General features: G+C 47.5%; 3 protein-coding genes across 12 annotated transcripts in view; 1 reads left to right on the top strand and 2 right to left on the bottom strand.

Annotated features, from left to right (window-relative positions):
- The first annotated feature begins 1,602 nt into the window (after positions 1-1,602).
- On the top strand, positions 1,603-12,715 carry CHRNE (cholinergic receptor nicotinic epsilon subunit). Its single transcript, XM_043999768.1, has 12 exons — positions 1,603-1,684; positions 2,097-2,239; positions 2,392-2,436; positions 2,607-2,716; positions 3,249-3,404; positions 3,562-3,659; positions 7,942-8,142; positions 8,367-8,481; positions 10,444-10,558; positions 10,670-10,856; positions 10,943-11,061; positions 11,481-12,715. Exons 1-12 carry the CDS (start codon positions 1,630-1,632, stop codon positions 11,628-11,630), a joined length of 1,494 nt encoding a protein of 497 aa, XP_043855703.1. The 5' UTR covers positions 1,603-1,629; the 3' UTR covers positions 11,631-12,715.
- On the bottom strand, positions 8,971-10,429 carry C4H17orf107 (chromosome 4 C17orf107 homolog). Its single transcript, XM_044000852.1, is given in 5 exon segments — positions 8,971-9,246; positions 9,356-9,443; positions 9,486-9,624; positions 9,983-10,065; positions 10,419-10,429. Coding segments are annotated over 5 exon segments (597 nt in total).
- Positions 12,716-12,934: 219 nt separating the features above from the next.
- MINK1 (misshapen like kinase 1) overlaps positions 12,935-18,221 on the bottom strand; it is a 50,109-nt gene continuing 44,822 nt past the window's right edge. For 7 of the 10 annotated variants that reach the window (XM_043964692.1, XM_043964689.1, XM_043964686.1 and 4 more), the window contains 11 exons: positions 17,821-17,926; positions 17,609-17,746; positions 17,271-17,379; positions 16,520-16,687; positions 16,119-16,262; positions 15,686-15,820; positions 15,284-15,384; positions 14,853-15,002; positions 14,592-14,751; positions 14,215-14,354; positions 12,935-13,878 (listed from right to left, as the gene is read on the bottom strand). In XM_043964692.1, coding sequence (XP_043820627.1) covers positions 13,795-13,878; positions 14,215-14,354; positions 14,592-14,751; positions 14,853-15,002; positions 15,284-15,384; positions 15,686-15,820; positions 16,119-16,262; positions 16,520-16,687; positions 17,271-17,379; positions 17,609-17,746; positions 17,821-17,926 — 1,435 coding nt within the window. In that variant the 3' untranslated portion in view covers positions 12,935-13,794. The remainder of the gene's footprint in view (positions 13,879-14,214; positions 14,355-14,591; positions 14,752-14,852; positions 15,003-15,283; positions 15,385-15,685; positions 15,821-16,118; positions 16,263-16,519; positions 16,688-17,270; positions 17,380-17,608; positions 17,747-17,820; positions 17,927-18,221) is intronic. The other 3 variants (XM_043964687.1, XM_043964683.1, XM_043964691.1) reach the window with 1 other exon arrangement.

Here is an 18,221-nt window from a genome sequence, read left to right on the forward strand (position 1 = left end):
AAGATGAGTCTTCCTGATTCTAGGCTCAGCGCTCTATCCATTGGGCACCTAGCTTTCCTTAGAGAGGGCTAAATGGAGCAAAAATCCTGAGTCTATCCACTCAGAAATGAATTTGCCCCTAATTTCTTTGTGAGAGCAGACACAAGAAGTAGAATTGTCCCAATGTGACAAAAAACCTCTCTTTATGTAGGGGCACTCTTTTTCCCTTTTTGCTCTCTCATTTTCTACCGCATTTGGGCTTCTCACTTAGAGATGGAGCAGCCTAGATGAATAGAGACCACACAGAGCACTGAACAAAAGCTAGCAAGGGAATCCTACCATGAATTCTCTCTGCCTACAAGTGAGGTAAAGCAATTCCTTTTCATAAGCCATGAATGTGTGAGGTTGGGATTTCTCTGTCTGCACCTAAAGACCTTGGAAAGAATCAAGAGGATCGTTAGAAGGAAATGGTGGCAACTATCTCCACAGAGAAGTATTTGGCTTTTTCATTTGATTCTGTGTCCCAGCTCTGTTATCACAGCATATTGTTTGAATCTATAAATGCCATAGAAAGTGACCTGAGGACCAGCTAGGTGGCACAGTGGATAAAGCACTGGCCCTGGATTCAGGAGTTTCTCATTTGTAAAATGAGCTGGAGGAGGAAATAGCAAACCATTCCAGTATCTTTGCCAAGAAAACCCCAACTGGGGTCACTAAGAGTCAGACATGACCAATAGTAGCCATTTGGGAACTGGCTGAACATGTTGTGGTATATGATTGTGATGGAACACTATTGTGCTATAAAGAAGTGACCATCAGGGCGTTTTCAGAAAAGCCTGTAAGACATATGAACTGACACAAAGTGAAGTGAGCAGAACCAGGAGAAAACTGTATATGGTAAGCAATATTTGTAACAATGATCAACTGTGAAAGACTTAATTACTCTGACCAAGACAATAATCCAAGACATTTCCAAAGGACCCATGATGAAAAAATGCCATCCACCTCTAGAGAGAAAACGGATGAACTCTAAGTACAGATTGAAGCATACTTTTTTCATTTTCTTTATGTTTCTTGTTTTATTTTTTTATTTATTTAACAGCATAGCTAATATGGAAATGTATTTTGCATGACTTCACATATATAATTGATATCATTTGCTTGCCTTCTCAATAGGTAGGGGAGAATAGAGAATTTGCAACTCAATATTTAATAAAATGAATGTTAAAAACAAACAAAAGTTTTATTAAAAACCAAGTAAATAAATAAAAACAAGCATTTGTTTGAGTTATTCAAGTTGCCTCTAAGTAGCAGCAAGGCCAGAATTTGAACTGAGGTTATCTTTTTATGGCTGGGAGAAGATTGAATCTCTACTTTATTTAGTAGGTTACAAAGAGTCTGATTAAGGATGAGATTAAAAGATTCTGGGATATTTAGGGGAGGAAGAAAGATAGTAGGAGAACAGTTGTACTTTGGAAGCAGCCAAGACATTGCTATTCAAAGCAGGTGGTAGGGATGGGGGGGGGCAGGGAGTAGGATAATGTTAGTAGTTCCCTTGCCCCAGCCGGAACTAACACCCCTCCCCCCAAGCTGGCTAAAATGGTCCTTCCCTTTACCCTTGGTCAATGCTCAGAATAACCTGGAGGAGCCATGGGGCAGATGGAGGGGACTCTGCTCTGGATACTGCTTCTTCAAGGGCTTTTGGGTACGGAGGCAGTGGTAACAGAACAGACACTGAAACAAAAGGAGACAAAGATTGAAAGAAACTAATGCAGAGCCAGAAACAGCAAGGGAGGGAGGTAAAGGAGGGAGGGAGGAGAGAGAGAGAGAGAGAGAGAGAGAGAGAGAGAGAGAGAGAGAGAGAGAGAGAGGGAGAGAGAGAGAGAGTCAGAGAAGGGACAGAGACAGAAAGGAGATACACAGAGACTGAGACATACAATTAGATAGACAAATGGGAGACAGAGACAGAAACAGAAACAAAAAGAGAGTCCCAGCGAAAAAGAATCAAGAGAACAAAGAGAAAAAAGCACAAGATGTAGAGTGAAAACAAGAGGCTGGTTGTAGGGAAGTGGCCCAGGGCCTGTCTTCTTAGAAGACCTCCCTGTCCTGTCTTCCAGGCCTTGGATGGGGGAAGAGTGAAGAACTTCGACTTTATCACCATCTCTTCAGTAACTATGACCCTACCAGGAGGCCAGTGAGGTGGCCAGAAGAAAAAGTCTCTGTCAATTTCAAGGTCACCTTGACCAACCTCATCTCCTTGGTAAGATTCAGCTTCCCACCTTTTTCCTGCCCCTCTTCTTAACTAACTCCTCTCCCATCTCCCCCAAAACCCTTTTTGTGACCCCAAATTCCATCTCTGGTCTCTCATTAATCTCCTTCCCCCTTTATTATTCCTCATCTCAATCTCCTAAGAATGAGAAACAGGAGACTCTCACAACCAGTGTTTGGATTGGAATTGTGAGTAGGGGTTTGGTGATGGGGGCAGAGGGCTGTGGTACACAATCATCTTGATGGTTCCCACCTCACACCTCTGAGGGAAAACTCTAATCCTGCTTAATGATATGTGGAGGAGGGGGCTGCAAAGCAGAGAAAGCCTTTACCCCATCCCTTTTGCCCCAATCTCCCAGGACTGGAGTGACTATCGACTCAACTACAGCAGTAAGGACTTTGGGGGCATCACAACCCTGAGAGTTCCTGCTAACCTTGTATGGCTCCCTGACATCGTGCTGGAGAACAAGTTAGGAGAAGACACCTGAAATCCAAAGGGATTGGGGTGGGGTGGGGGGGCTGGAGGGGCTGGAAGGCTGAGGGGATTTGAGGCCAGGGAGCCCAAATATCTGAGAAGCTTGTAGCCCTGTCCCTGAAAAGGAAATGGGGTAAGGCAGGCTCCCAGATCTTCCTTGGCAGGTCTCAGATGTACAGGGCAGCACAGATGACATTCTTCTCTGAGTCAGGCAAGACCATCACAAACTCCATATATCCACAAGGCTAGGGACCTGGACACCTGAGATCCTCAGGGATTCGGGCAACTGGGGAAAACTTCATACTTAGGGAGGGGTTGGATGCCTGAAGTCCTGAAGAGATTGGGGAGGTGTCAGGGACCTGAACACAGGAGTATTTAGGAGGCTGGGAGCCTGGACTCCTGGATCCCTTGGTGGTGGTGGTGGGTTATGGGAAGATCGTGAATTGGGTCAGAAGAAGCCCTGGAGGGGGGTTGGGGTGCGGAGCAGTGGGTGTATGCCAGAGGCTTGGGTCCTTTGTCCTGATAGCATAGACGGCGTGTTCGGAGTGGCCTACGAAGCCAATGTGCTGGTGAGTGAAGGTGGCTTTGTGAGCTGGCTCCCCCCAGCCATCTACCGCAGCACCTGCGCAGTGGAAGTCACCTATTTCCCCTTCGACTGGCAAAACTGCTCCCTAGTGTTTCGGTAGGGCAAGGGTAAGGGGTGGGGTCTTGAAGGGGGTGAACCTTGGGAAGGGTGGGGTCTTGAGAGGGGGGGCCCAGGCTAGGGTGTGGGTTGTAGATATCCTTACAAGCCGGGTACAGGGAGACGACTGACCCATTCTTCAGTACTTCCTCTTAAGGTCTCAGACATACAGCGCTGCAGAAGTGGAAATTGTTTTCTCGGAGGAGTCTGGCCAGATTCTAAACAAAATCCAGATTGATGAGGAGGCCTATACGGGTAACTGTCCAGTACTCCAGCTTTTCAGGGGCAGTGGGGGAGGAAATGCTGCAAGGGAAGGGATCTGTTGATGGGAACAATCAATAAGCATTTATGAAGTGTCTACTAAGTGCCCTGGATTGTCTTGGATGTTGGGGATTCAAATGAAAAGAATACAAATTCCTATTTGCAAGGAGTTTATAGTGGAGCCAAGTACAACAATCAAGAAACATTTATTAAATGCCAACTATGTACTGGGCACTGTGCTAAGCTCTGGGGAAGCAAAAGAGGGACAGGGCAGCCCCCCTGCTCTCGAGGACAACATACAAATATATGTGAAGCAAGGATAAATAGGGATCTAGGATATATTTCTTTTTTTCTTTTTTCTTTTGGTGAGGCAATTGGGGTTAAGTAATTTGCCCAGGGTCACACAGCTAGTAAGTGTTAAGTGTCTGAGGCTGGATTTGAACTCAGGTACTCCTGACTCCAGGGCCAGTGCTCTATCCACTGCGCCACCTAACTGCCCCCGATATATTTCTAAATAGGACCAATGGGAATAATGAAGAAAGGAAGGCACTAAAATGAAGAGAGTGTATGTGTGTGTGTGTGTGTGTGTGTGTGTGTATATATGATATACAGAATGTAAAGATAATACCAATTTAAAAATAGTTAAAAGTGGGGCAGCTAGGTGGCGCAGTGGATAAAGTATCAGCCTTGGATTCAGGAGTACCTGAGTTCAAATCCGACCTCAGACACTTGATACTTACTAGCTGTGTGACCTGGGGCAAGTCACTTAACCCCCATTGCCCGGCCCCCCCCCCCCAAATAGTTAAAAGCAAGGTAGTCTGGGAAAGAAAAGCTAAATAAAGGCATTTATAATTTCTCCCTAGAAGCCACTGGAGTTTATTGAGTAGAGTATTGATCAATCAACAAGCCATTGTTCATCTCCTATGTGTCAGGCTAAACAAGATGGATACAAAGACAAAAAAGAAAACGGTCCTTGCCCTCAAAGAGCTTACATTCTATTGGGGCAACGAATGTTGGAGGTAACACCAATAGCTGACAGGATCAGGAAAGTTCCTCATGTGTAAAGTTACCTTTCAGCTGAACTCTGCAGGAGGCTCAGGGTTCTAAGAGGCAGAGAGGAGGAGGCAGAGCATGCCAATTGTGAGCAAACGGTTGCTTGTGCATAGATTAATAATTTCATATAGAATGGTCTTTTCATGTTTTACTCATGTATGGAAATACTGTGTGTAATTGTGTGCACATGTGTGTGTGTTTAAGTTCAGAATCTAAAAATAAGCAAAAAGCCTGGAGATGGAATGTTCTGCATGAGGAAGGGAATAAGTATTTAATAAGCACCTACTATGTGCCAGGTGATGTGCTAAGCACTTTATAAATATGTTATTTGATCCTTACAACCACCCTTGAGGTAGTTTTTGTTATTATTCTCATTTTACAGTTGAGGAAACTGAGGCAGACAGATGTTAAAGTGACTTGCCCAGAGTCACACATCTAGTGTCTGAGGCCAAATTTGAACTCAGGTTTTCCTGACTCCAGGCCCAGAACTCTATCCACTTCACTCCCAGTGGATAAAGGGGTAGCAATGAAGACATTTAGTCCAATGTGTAAAGGGGAATAACCTGTAATAAATCTGGGTCGGGGAGTGGGGGGGGGCTGGAGGCAGATAATGAAGGACTTTAAATGACAAACAGAGGTGTCTGAATTTTTTTTTTCCTTGAGGAGAGAGGGTATGCTGAAGCTTCTTGAGCATTAGAGTGTCGGGGTCACTTTGGCAACTATATGTGGAGGCTGGATTGGAGGGAAGCCTTAGAGGTGAGGAGATTAATGTAGAGACTATTTGAATAGTCATAGCAGGTATTGCTGAAATGCTGAAGGCTTGAACCAAAGTGGTGGCTTTGGGAGTAGATGAGAGATATATCCTAGACATCTTAAGAAAGCAGAATTAACAAGACATAGAAAGTGATAGAAAATGGGAGTGAGGGAGAGTGAGGAGTAAAGGATGACTCCAAGATAGTGAACTTGAGTGGAAGGTACTCTTGACATAAATAGGGAAGTAAGGGAGAGGTGGCTTTGGAGGGGGAAGATGAATTCTCTTTTGAACATAGGATGGTAGGATCATAGATTTAGTTTTGTAATGGAGCTTAGAGGTAATCAAATCCAATCCCAGCATTTTACAGAAAAGGAAATTGAGGTCCTGGGGGACCTGAAGTCACAAAGTGGCAAAGCCAGGATTTGAACCTATGTGCTCTGGCTCCCACATCCAGGCCTCTTTCTGCTGTACCACACTACCTGTTCTTATTGGAGATATCCTCTAGGTAATTGGGGATTTGAGACTTGACATTAGAAGAAAAAATAGGATTGGATCTGAGAGTCATCTGCTTAGAGATGACATTGAAGTTGATAATATAAATCACTGGGAGAAAGTATAGAGAGAAGATAGGCATGGCTGATGGATTATCAAGCAAAGAAGTCTGAGGATTAGCTAGGAGGAAAAATGAGAAAGAGAAATGTCATGAAAATTCAGACAAGAGAACTTCTAGAAGGAGAGGGCGATCAATGGTGTCAAATGCTGTACAGAGATCAAGAAATATAAAGACTGAGAAAAGGCCACTGGATTTGGCAGTTAAGATAATTTTGCTGAGAACAGTTTCAGCTGAGTGATGATGAAGGTTGGAAGGAAGATTTTACAAAGAGTCGAGAAGTGAGAAAGTTGGTGGCAGTGATAGTGATGCCAAAAACAAATTAAACATTTAAAATATACAAAAGAGGGATGGGGGAAGTTCAGCAGGAGACAAGCAGGACAGTACAAGCATTAGTGTTAAATTTAATGCGCACTTTTAAAAACTATGTAATAGAATTTCAGTTTTACAATGGTAGTGTAAACAGCATTTGTCTGGGGGTCAACTATGCTCTTTTTTGGTCCATGTAAAGGGGATTTTTTTGTTCATAACATAATAAATAATAATTAAATTATAAGCATAATATATGATGACATCATATTAAGAATATGCTATAAATCATGAAATAATTAAAATAAAAGGAGAGGAATTGGATTCGGTGGGAATTTCTAAAAAGGAAGGGATATTAATGTAACTTGAGGGAGTGGTAGGATCACCGTAGGAAGAGTTTGGAACAGTTGATATATCGAGAGTAGAGGGCGTTAGCTTTGGTGAGGAGAAAAGTTTCCTCTCCATCAAAGTGGAGTAAGAGAGTAAAGAAGGGGTGGTGTCAAGGGGTTTTGAGAGGTAGCATAAAGGAGCTCACTGGAATGTCTGGAATGGTTACCTTTCTATTCTGAGCATGTGGAGGGAATGGGAAGAGGGGGAGGCTTGAGGAGAGAAGGTTTAGGGGCACTTTTATAAATCAACAAACATTACTGGCCTGCTGAAAACAGGATTTCTCCAAAACCTAGAAGCATTACTAGAATCCTGTTCTATATAATAATGCCTACAGTTTAGCAACTGACAATTTTAAAAGTTCTGTTAACACATTTCCATATCACTTTGAGCGTTACTACGCACCTTCAAAGACGCAGAGTAAAGCCATTCTAATTCTCCGTTGTGTGCCCTCAGGCAGCTCTCTTCCCCTCTTGCGAAGTTGAACTAAATAATTTTTTGTTTGTTTTTTTTTGAGGCAATTGGGGTTAAGTGACTTGCCCCGGCTCACACAGCTAGTAAGTGTTAAGTGTCTGAGGTCGGATTTGACCCCAGGTCCTCCTGACTCCAGGGTCAGTGCTCTATCAACTGCTCCATTTACCTGCCCCCAACTAAATAATTTTTAAGGTCCCTCTCAACTCTGACTTTCGATGGTCGGTAGTGATCCCTAAGGATTACATAGCTAGGCTAGAAAGTGGTAGAACAAAGGGTCTTTTGACGGTAAAACAAGTGCTCTTCCCACTACCCTAGGCTACCTCTTTTGGTTATCACCATTAACAACCCTGCAAGGCAAGCAGGGATTATTATCATCATCCCATTTTTAGTGAGTGAGACTTTCAACCTCAGGACTCCTATTTCCCATACCCATACGTGCTCTCTCCACCTGTTACAGACCTAGTTCTTTTGCACTTGTTTTTGTCCTCTCAATCTTTTCTCAAGCACTAGACCCATCTCCTCCATGCCTCCACCTTCAACAAGGCTTCCAGCTCGAGGGGCCGGATGTGGTTTCAGTCTGTCTGTATCTCCTAACCCGTTACCCCGGCCCAGTGCTAAGCACGTGTGACATACGTGGCCACAGATGTTCGGCAAACAAGGGTTGGCTGATTGATTTCCCTCATCCACAGAGAATGGCGAGTGGGCTATCGATTTCTGTTCTGGGCAGATCTGGTACCATGATGACCGCTCAGTGGATGATGCAGGGAACATTGAAGTCATCTACACGCTCATCATCCGTAGGAAGCCCCTTTTCTACGTCATCAATATCATCGTGCCCTGTGTTCTCATCTCAGGCCTCGTACTCCTAGTCTACTTCCTTCCCGCGCAGGGTAACGGGACCAAGGGGAGGTGGCTTCATTCACAAGGCTGCCCACAAATTCTCCCACCGCTGGAGACGGTCCTGTTCACCTCAGTCATAACTTAAGGCTGGCTCCAGCAGCCCTTTCCGTACGGAGATAGGGCAGGGCGAGGTGGTCGGGCGGTGTGTGTGTCGGGGCGGGGGGGATGGCGGGGGGAGCAGCAGAATCAGAACTCACACCGCAACCCTTTTCAGCGGGTGGGCAGAAGTGCACAGTCTCCATCTCGGTCCTCCTGGCCCAGACCGTTTTCCTGTTCCTCATGGCTACAAAAATCCCAGAGACTTCTCTGAGCGTCCCGCTGTTGGGGAGGTAAGCGGGGCAAGAGGCTGGATCTGAGCCTAGGGAATGAAGCCAGGAGGAAAGGGCAGAGATCAGCGGAAATGGAGAGGAGGACGGAAAGTGAAAAGATGAGCCAAGAGGAAAGCTGGGCTGAAGGGAGAACAGTTGTTTCGAGATGGGGGAGAAAACTAAAGGGAGTCTGTAGGAAAGGGGGCGGAGTCAGGCCGGGGAAAAGGCACCGAAAAGAGAAAGGTTTAAAGCCGGGTTTCCCCCGCTGCTTTATTTCCATTGGTGGAGAGGCTACAGTTCCCAGATACCTTTCCCCACCTCTGTTTCATCTCGAGCTCTCCGGAATGTTTCTGCTAAATAAAGGAGCGGCTAACCAACTCCAGCCGACCCACGGCGCCCAGATTGGGGGGTACCCCCCTCCTCCCGCTTTATTCTTGCTTCCACTTCGTTCACCTTCTCACCCACATCCCCACTTGCAGGTCCAATCTTAACTCACGCGTTTCTCGCTGCTCAGCCCAATGCGCCAGGGCCATAGGAACGAAGCGGTCTTCCCGGGGCAGTGTGAATTCCCGTAAATCCCAGCCCTGCTGGCAAACAGAACCATGCCCCGCGGAAGAGGAGCTGCACGCTAGTTTTGGCTGAGGCTCCCGCCTCCCTCACGTCCCTGCCTGCAGCCGCTGCCACTCGGGACAACAATCACCCAGGGTTCCCCGAGCTCGATTTGTGGCTTCGGCCGCTGCAGCCACAGAGGCGCCAAGTCTCCAGCTGTAGCCATAGGGCTGAGATCTGAGAATACGGGCAGAGTACACCGTAAATTCCCAGGGTTCCCTTACACATAGCCCCAAGCTCAGTCTTGCTGACAGGTGAACCGTTCCTTTTCCTTCCCACCTCTCACCTGCAGCAGGGTAGTTCCAAAGCTCAAGGCACTTCCCATTGCTTCTCTCAGCACCAGCGTCAAGGAGGGTTCTGGAGAGGGTGGGGAGCTGTGTGACTCTTCGTGTGAACCTTCTCGCTCTGGCAGCTACCCCTTCTCCCGGTCCTGGTCCCCAGGCCCCTGGGGTCTCAGCTTCTTCAGCCCCAACTCCAGATATTCATAGGCTGTATCCAGGGCCAACTCCAGGGAGCATAGAAATGGGGGCTGGTGAGAGAAGTCACCGAGAATGTCTTTGGGAGAAGGGGAGGTAGGGAGTCACCAGAGGCTTAATTTCGGGGTTGCGGGCCATCCGCAGACTCTAAGGATTCCACGCTAATCATCGAATCAATCCTAAAACCGAATGTTAGCATTGGAAGGAATCTTGGACATCATCGACATCCAGACCCTTCATTTGACTGAAGGGTTTGCTGCTGGGCTTAGATGAATAGACTTTAGGAAAAGAGGAGTTTCACTGGGATGTGAACTCTACTTAGAGGTTCACTCGCAGATCGGGGAGAGGAACTTGGAGGCAAAGGAAGAGACAAGGTAATGGATGGGTCACAGAAAGGCTACGGGAGGACAGAAGGGCCAAAGAACGTTTGGGCTTACAACTCCGTGGAGCTGTGGTCGCGATAGACCCATAGCAGAGCGTCGAGGAACCCGAGGACGTCTTCTTAGATGAGGCGGTTCCTCTAAGGCAGGGTCAGAACGTAGGGCAATTAGAGGACTTTCACGTGGGAGGAGCTGCTGGGAGGGAAGGGGCTTCCAGCTCCTTATGGAACAGAACTTTACGGCTGTCATGTCACATCCTATCCCGAAGCACAAATACTGCATTGTGAGGGAGGAAGGCTCATGAGACGGTGATGGTGATGTAGAGCTGTTCCCGAAATGTTGGTTCAAGTTCTCAGCGTTGAGGTGGCCAGGGTGGAATGATAATTTACTTGACGTCGATCGATTGAGATGTCACCCAGATTGAGGGAGTTGGAACCCTTCTTCCCTCCCTCCCCTTGCCTTGGGTTGGAGACAAAAAAGACGAAGACATTACAGCCACTCCATCTCCCTTGTCTCAGGTATCTCATTTTCGTCATGGTGGTAGCCGCACTGATTGTCATGAATTGCGTCATCGTGCTCAACGTGTCCCTAAGGACGCCAAACACTCACATCATGTCCCCTCGGTTACGTTATGTAAGCCTTTGCGGGGAATGGGGCGCGTGCTTCTAGGTGTGTATGGCGAGGCAGTTTAGGGGTAAAAGATGGGCCGCATTGCAGAAATCACGCGTATTTCCTCTCCTCCAGGTTTTCTTAGAGCTCTTGCCAGGTCTTTGGGGTTCTATGCCACCTCCACCGACGCCAGGAGCGGGTTCTTCCCAACGGAGGGCTTCCTCCCTGGGAATTCTGCTCCGTGCGGAGGAATTGATCCTGAGGAAGCCCCGGAGTGAGCTGCTATTTGAAGGGCAGAGACATCGGCATGGGCCGGGGCCAGGTGACAGGGTCATTAGAGGTCCAGGGATGTGGAAGAGCTTTGAGTTTGGAGGGAATCTAAATACCCCCCTTTCCTTCCTCCCTCAGCTACTTCCACTGCCGCACTATGTCAGAGTCTGGGAACTGCAGCATCAGAGATTCGTTGCTGTGTAGATGCGGTGAACTTCTTAGCGGAAAGCATGCGGGAGCAGGAAGACTCTGGGGAGGTAGGGAAGGTTCAGCACCAAGTCAACAAGCATTTATTATGGTTCTGTCTACTACAAAACAGGCACTGTGCTAAACACTAAGGATACAAAGAAAGGCAAAAGACAATTCCTGCTCTCAAGGAGCTCACAATCCAAAGGAGGAGACAACATACAAACAAGACATGGGATAAATTGGAGACCATACTGAAGGAAGGCACTAGCATTAAAGGGGTTGAAGTGGCCAGGGTGGAATGATAATTGACTTCGATCGACAGCAAGAAAAAATGCTCAGGGCCCTGAAATGGAGTGTCTAGTGGGAGGAACTGCTGGGAGGCTGGTGTCATTGTTGTGCCTGCGTTTAACTTTGGGCTTTCCTGGGTTACTTGGCCAAGCCTGTGTGCTTAGGGAGACCAACCTTAGTGCCTATTACCCTTCTCCAGGAAGTTTCCAGCTGGGTCCTCGTGGGAAAGGCCTTGGACAACGTCTGCTTCTGGGCAGCCCTGGTGCTCTTTGGGTTTGGCACAGGCCTCATCTTTCTTGGGGGTCACCTGAATCGAGTGCCTGACCTGCCTTTCCCCCCTTGTATGTAGACTGCCCTTTTGACTAGGTCTCTTCATCTTGAGCCTTGTGGCCAGTCCCATCATGAAATAAAACCATCAGTGACCATAGTCATTAAGGCCCAAGTGAAAAGGAGACTTCCCATATTTCACTTCCGCCTCCCCAAAATCTTCTTGGACTTCTAGATTTGTGCTGACCCACTTCCTTTACTTAGTTATTTTTGTTCCATTGACAATGACTCACACTGAGGCCTCTCTCTTATTCTGTAGTATAAGGACCTCAGCAGCCTCCTGACCCATATATGAAGCAGCCCAGGCTCCACTAACCCCTGGCCTCCCACCATGAATCCCCTGAATTATGACCAAAGCCTTTTAGCCTGTATTAAAGTCTCTTTTCCCAGTGGATGAGAGTTTGAATATTAACTAGCCTACCACTTTCCCAGGCATTCCCCTTTTGACTCCCCACCCCCAATCAACACCAACAATAATAGTAATAATAGCTAGCACTTATATAGTGCTTTAATGTTTGCAAAGCACTTTGCATGTTACCTCATCTGATCCTCACAGCTCTATGAGCTATTATGTCCATTTTAAAGATGAGGAAACAGAGGCACAGAGAGGTTATGTGATTTGTCCCAGGGTCACACAGGTAGTGTGACCATACTCTATCCAATGAACCATCTAATCTTGACCAACCTGAACACCAAGCCCAAGTTCCCAGTTCCCTTTTCCCCCACCAAAAAACATCCCATCTTGCTTGACCCAGACAATCCTATAAAAACCCACTATGTGTGCATTACTAGTTTTGGCCCTCCTTCCAGAGCACACAGTGGACCTGACCTGTTTCCATCTTCCTTGACTGCTTCTTGTATATTTCCCCTCAATAAAACTTGCTTCTGCTGACTGCCCCCTGGAATGGTGTTTTGTCTTGTGGTGTTTGACCTTTTGGCCACATCTTTTCCTGCTGAGGACAACAGACAGCAGTGAGGTGGGAAGCCCTGCCCTGGCTATGAGGCCCATTTGGCCTGATAGTTGGTTAGCAGAGGTTAGAGGTAGGGAAAGGTGGGTAATCAGAGCTTCCTAGGAGAAATTGGATAACTACTTCCCCCATCTCTCTTCCAAGAATGTTTCCTCTGTTGCTGTCTCCTTTCCTCCACTCTGACACACCCCATCCCCATACAAATATTCCTGGCTTCTGTTCCCTTGATTCATTTATCTTGGAGTCTGTTCTGACCATTGACTCTTTATTATTGACTGAATTATTGAACATATATCTTTGTAGTTCTAATTCTAGTGCTGGTTTCCCTGAGTAAAAAAAAAGCAATGGGAGGAGAAGCTGGTTGAATTTTGTCTTTATTAACAAATGAAGTTTCCAAGGCCACTACATTGAGATTGGGGGCAGGGAATAGGGTTAAGGGGGCTACTTGCTGCTCACACTATATACAAATGCAAGCAAGGTAGGAATGGTGGGTAGATGAGAGCAGTAGCCAGCCCCATGGTCCCCCCCATCAAGGAAGAGCATTGGAGGACAGGAAAGGAGGGGTAAGATTGGAAAGGGGGAGGAATATTTTGGCTGGCAGCCCCCCTCCCCATTCCCTGGAGGTGGGGGGGGGGAGATGATTAAAGTGCTTTCAGAGAGTGATGAGGAAACGGTCCCCATGGACCATCCCCTCCCTTCCCCTGGAGTGACTGGTGACCCCTGTCTCTATGCCACCCCCCCAGGGTCTGGTACATTCATTGGGGGAGTCAGTCCCCCTGGCGTGCAAAAAAAGGGGCCCTGGGACTCTGCCCTAGACAGCAGCAGTAGAATGAAGGGAGGTATTCCCAAGCACTTTCCTCTTTGGTGGGGGAGAAAGAGAGGGGAAAAGGGGCTGGTTCCCAAATAATTTCTGGTGGGAAGAAGCTGTACCTCAACCCAGAAGTGGGGGTAGGCAGGCACAGGTTTTTGTTTTTGTTTTTTTTTTGAGAGAGAGCAAGAAGGGGGAGGTCACGTGATCACAAAAGCTTCAGGGGTCATAGGTCACGTTCCCAGCAGGCTCCAGTGAATCAAACTAAAAAAAGCAAAAGCCCAGGGAGGGTAGAGAGCAAGAGGCCTGGGAAGCCCGGCTTGTTGTTTCTGGGGGGAGGGAGTAAAGGTGGGTTATATGTCCAGGGTGGACATATACCTCACCTGCCCCAACTCAGCCTGGGGCCCCCATCACCAGTTCATGATGCAGTTACGGTTCAGAGTCATGAAGTAAACTTGGCTGCTGCCTCCAGATCGAACTGAGGCAAAGAACACCTGCAAATTAGGGAGACAAGGAATGGAGTCTGGGAGGAACAGGGCTCCCTGTGAGGTGAAAGGCTCTCCTCTGCCTAGAAGAGGTGAGGGGGCAAACGAGCAGGAAGAAAACCATTTGAGTTTATAAAAGGGAGCCAGAGGAGGGGGTGGGGTGGGGCCAAAGCCCTCTCAGTGGTGGTGATGGTGGTGGTGGTGGTGGTGGTGGTGATGGTGGTGGTGGTGGTAGTTGGCAGGCGACCAGAGCTGACTCAAGAATGTTAGTCTATCTTGAAGGGACAGATGAGAGGGTGGTCAGTGGCATTTTCGGGGGTGGAGGGAGGTCTGGAAAACTCTCACCTTGTCATTCCTCTCACACAGGAATTTGAGTCTCTGTGCTCGCTTGTGCATGAAGACCCCATCCAAGTGCCCAGTTTCCACGGAGCGGATCTCGATGGCTTTCTCACCCCAGCCCATGATTTGGTTGGAGCAGATATAGGCTTCCAGGGAGGAAAGAGGATGTCAAAGACAATGGAGTGGCCTGGTGCCATTTTACAATACAAACTCTTCTATCTAGGCCTCCCCCCTCCCTATCCCTATTTCCCTAGGATATTTCAGGAATGGAAACTTCTAGGGAAAAGGTCATGTAGGAATGGGAGCTGAAGACTAGGCTGAGCTCTGAGAACAGTTTGGAGGGTGGGATGACTTTTGGGGCATGGTCTGAGAAGGCTCCTCACCTACAGAGGTAGGCATTTCTCCCCACTGCAGCACCACATCCTTGATGATCCGGCCATAGGTATTAACATATACCCCCTCATCCTCATAGCAAAGAAGCATCTCCATGCCTTCAGCATTTGGAAGGAAGATGATGGCGTGAGGGGTTATCTGGCTCTGGATCTGTAGAGGATTGAGAAGAAATTAAATCCAAACACTATCTCTACTTCCTCCCCAGGCCTCTATACCCTTTAAAGACTTAGCAACTTTCCCCACGAACTCACATGCACAGGGATGTAGATATCATAGCTGTTCCCTGAGTCCACATCAACAGCATGGAAGCCAGCACTAGAGCCATAGATGACCTTGAGCCGCTGCCCCTCCTCCACCGTCAGGTCAACCAGCAGTGGCCGGTGAGGGAGGTCAGCAAAGGACTGAAGGGGACAGGGCAGTTCAGGGCGAGGAGTGGATGTGAGATGGGGAAGGGGCTGGGGCTGGGAAGATGTGGAGAGGATGAAATGGGCCTGGGGCTAAGAGGCAAGAGGGATGGGGGTGGACAGTTGAAAACAAGATTGAGGTGCTGGAGATGGGGAATATGGGGAGTAGAGGGGAACAGTAAAAGCCCTGTAAAAGAAAAATTGGGGAGGGAGTGGGGGATTCAGAGTGAGAAAATGGGACTTGGGGGAGCAGAAGGGATGTGGCTGGCAGGTGTTACCTTGAAAGCCATGAATTTATGGTAGGGCTTGGGGGCCCAAGCATACACCTCCACTGAGTTCTTCAGGGCAATTACCAGGAACTTAATGCGTTCGTATTTCACTGAGGAGAGTGGGGTGGGGGTGTTGTATGAGAAGGGGTCAGGTGAATACACACCTTTATAACTGCTTTCCCAACTCTCCTTCAAATGCTTCCCCAGTGTTTCTGCCTCAAGCCCTCCCAGATCTTGAGCTTAGAGTACAATGCTCATCATGTGGTAGGTAGTGTTCACCGCCCTCTATTCCACCCCTCCCACAGGATAGTGTTTACTTTCTGTGTCCCCTCTCCTATAGCGTCCCACTGCTGCCATGGTAACACCCACCCTTGCTGTCCCTTACAACCACCAGTGAAATTTCCCTCTCACCAACTCGGTAGTGCCCACAGCCCTCCATGTCCCCCACAGTAGTCCATCCCTGTTTCTTCTCCACCTCTGGGTCATTGTGTAGGATCTTGTTCCGGAGCCAGGACAGGTAGTAAACCCGAAGCTTATTCCTTTTCCCTGGTGGTAGTACATAAAATATACCCTTTTAAGGAACCCAACTCTTTCCCTGCTCCCAACTATGCCCCCATCTATTACAGTTGATAAATTCATTCCACTTCCTTCTGTTCCTCTCTTCTGTCCCACACTTACCACTCTCCACCCTCCCATCCCTTTGCCAATACCAGGAGATTTGGTGAGTGGGTTTAATTTTTTCTTTAGCTCAAATCCACAGTACTTGAGATGGTGGACGTCAATTCCTTCCAACTTCTAGCCCCTTCTCCCAGATGTCTCTCCATCCTACCCACCCTTTAAATACCTGAGATGGTAATGAGCAGGTTAAGCCCTTCCAGGACATCCATTTGCTGGAAACGTCTCCGTCCGATGAGCCCATACACTTTCCCCTGTCCACTTCGATCCAGCAACATCAACCCATTCTCTGTGCCCACCAGCAGGTTCACACCTGAAGCACAAAGCCCCATATCACCCAGTGAGAGGGGAATAGGGTCTTTCTTGCCCTCTATTTCTAATTTGGGACTAACATCCCAGGAATCACACACTCCCTTCCTTCTGGCAAACCTAATTAAGAAAGTAAAGACATTATTTGGAACTCATTTTTCTACTCGACTAATAAATGAACCCAATCCACCCTCCTGCCAGGGATATATGGATTTCCCCAGCTTAGGTCTAGCATCTTTCCCTTCTCCCAGCTCCACTTACCCCATAGGGCAGCACAGAGGATCTCTGAGTTAAATCGTTTTTTATACTTTCGAATTTCAGGGGTGTCACTGTGAGGCCGAGTGTTAGTGGGGTTCACGTTGACAACAGAGCCTTTTCGAACCTCATACTGCAACTGCTCCAGCCGCCCACCCTCTCTACCCACCAGGGCTGCAGGAAGAGAAGATATTGGTAAGGGTTATAAGACTCTAAACAGGACTACAGATTTAAACAGACCTGAAAGGAACCTTGGAATTTAGCTACTACAACCTTCGAATTTTACAGATGAGTAAAAAAGGAGCACTGCTTTTCCCACTGTACCATATTGCATCCCCAAAGATCTGTCCTGGACCCAGTCATCTGTCCCAGACTGCAACAGCCTTCTCTTGACACTGAGAAAAATGCTTCAGGATGAAAGAATGATGATTGGGGTAAGAAAAATGGTCCCTTCTCTCCTTTATTGGTCTCCCTATCTCCTAGAACAGTGTGTACAATGTCTTCCCAATGTCCTAGGATTGTTTCCCCTCAGGGCAGCTAGGTGTCGCAGTGGATATATCGTGCTGGGCCTAGAGTCAGGAAGACTCACCTTCCTGAGTTCAAATGTGGCTTGACACTTACTAGCTGTGTGACTCTAGGCAAATCAGCTTCCTCATTCCCCACATGGGGTCAGGAGGAATTGGACACAACCGAAACATGACTCAACAGTAACAACATTTCTCCTCAGGGATGATAATTGTGTTCTTGTTATCCTCACCTGTAATGGGGATAGTATCTCCACTGCCTCCTGGCTGGTAAATCCCCAGATCCACAAACATAGTGAAGGAGCTCTTGCCCGGGGCCTTCACCAGGCCACGAGATTGGTACTGTGGAGACAGGGTGATGTGGGCACTTGGACAAGCAGGAATTTCATTTCTACAGCTTCTGCTCAGGATTTCTACCTGAGCAGAGATACCGAATCCCTTGCCAAATGCTCCCTCTTCCCCAGATCTGGATTTCTCAAATTTTCTCTCCCATTCCAGATTTCTCTCACCCCTTTCTATGGCATTTTCTCTCCTCGGCCCCTCCACAGTCCCCCTTCCCTGTTCCACATACATCACTGCTTCCATCTTTAGCTGGGGAGCCCTGGCCTTTGCCACTCTCAGTGGGTGAATGGCTGGGCTGGACCACATCAGGCAAGTTAGTGTAGCCATTGCTGTCGGTATGTAGCAGTCCTCGCTCCTCCTCAGGAGTCTGCAGGAAGTAGAAGGGTCAGTGCCAACTTGGCAGGGAAGTGAGCTGGGTAAGCACCGAGTAGGAGAACTCACCCGTTGGACTACCATGGTGCCTCCTCCATAGGGGGTCTGGGCCCCAGACAATTCTTCAACATCATGGACAACCATGGTGCTGATACTATCGGTGTCTCCATCACTGCTGGAGAAAAGAAGTGAAATCAAGGGTGTCCATTCTAATCATACACATTTCATGATTTCTTTTTGAAAAAAGCATTTTTCATTTAAAATCTCAGCATCATACATACTGCAAATGACAATGAATGCAGTCTATAAATATGACTTTCATCATCATTATTATTATATTTCATATTGTATAAATATGGTTCTGTCTCTACCCCTGACGTTTTCTGTAGGGTTCATGGAAAACATGTGCTTAATATCTCCATCTGGAAGTAGAAGCACTAATAATTCAGTATATGCCTCACATTAAATTC

The sequence above is a fragment of the Dromiciops gliroides genome, chromosome 4, assembly GCF_019393635.1.
Source record: "Dromiciops gliroides isolate mDroGli1 chromosome 4, mDroGli1.pri, whole genome shotgun sequence".
Taxonomy (NCBI): Eukaryota; Metazoa; Chordata; class Mammalia; order Microbiotheria; family Microbiotheriidae; genus Dromiciops; species Dromiciops gliroides.

Excerpts from the sequence above, each read along its gene's own strand:
- CHRNE (XM_043999768.1), top strand. The coding sequence starts at position 1,630 with ATGGGGCAGATGGAGGGGACTCTGCTCTGGATACTGCTTCTTCAAGGG. Across the intron at positions 2,240-2,391 it reads TGACCAACCTCATCTCCTTG|AATGAGAAACAGGAGACTCT; the intron begins GTAAGATTCAGC and ends CAATCTCCTAAG. Across the intron at positions 2,717-3,248 it reads GACATCGTGCTGGAGAACAA|CATAGACGGCGTGTTCGGAG; the intron begins GTTAGGAGAAGA and ends TTGTCCTGATAG.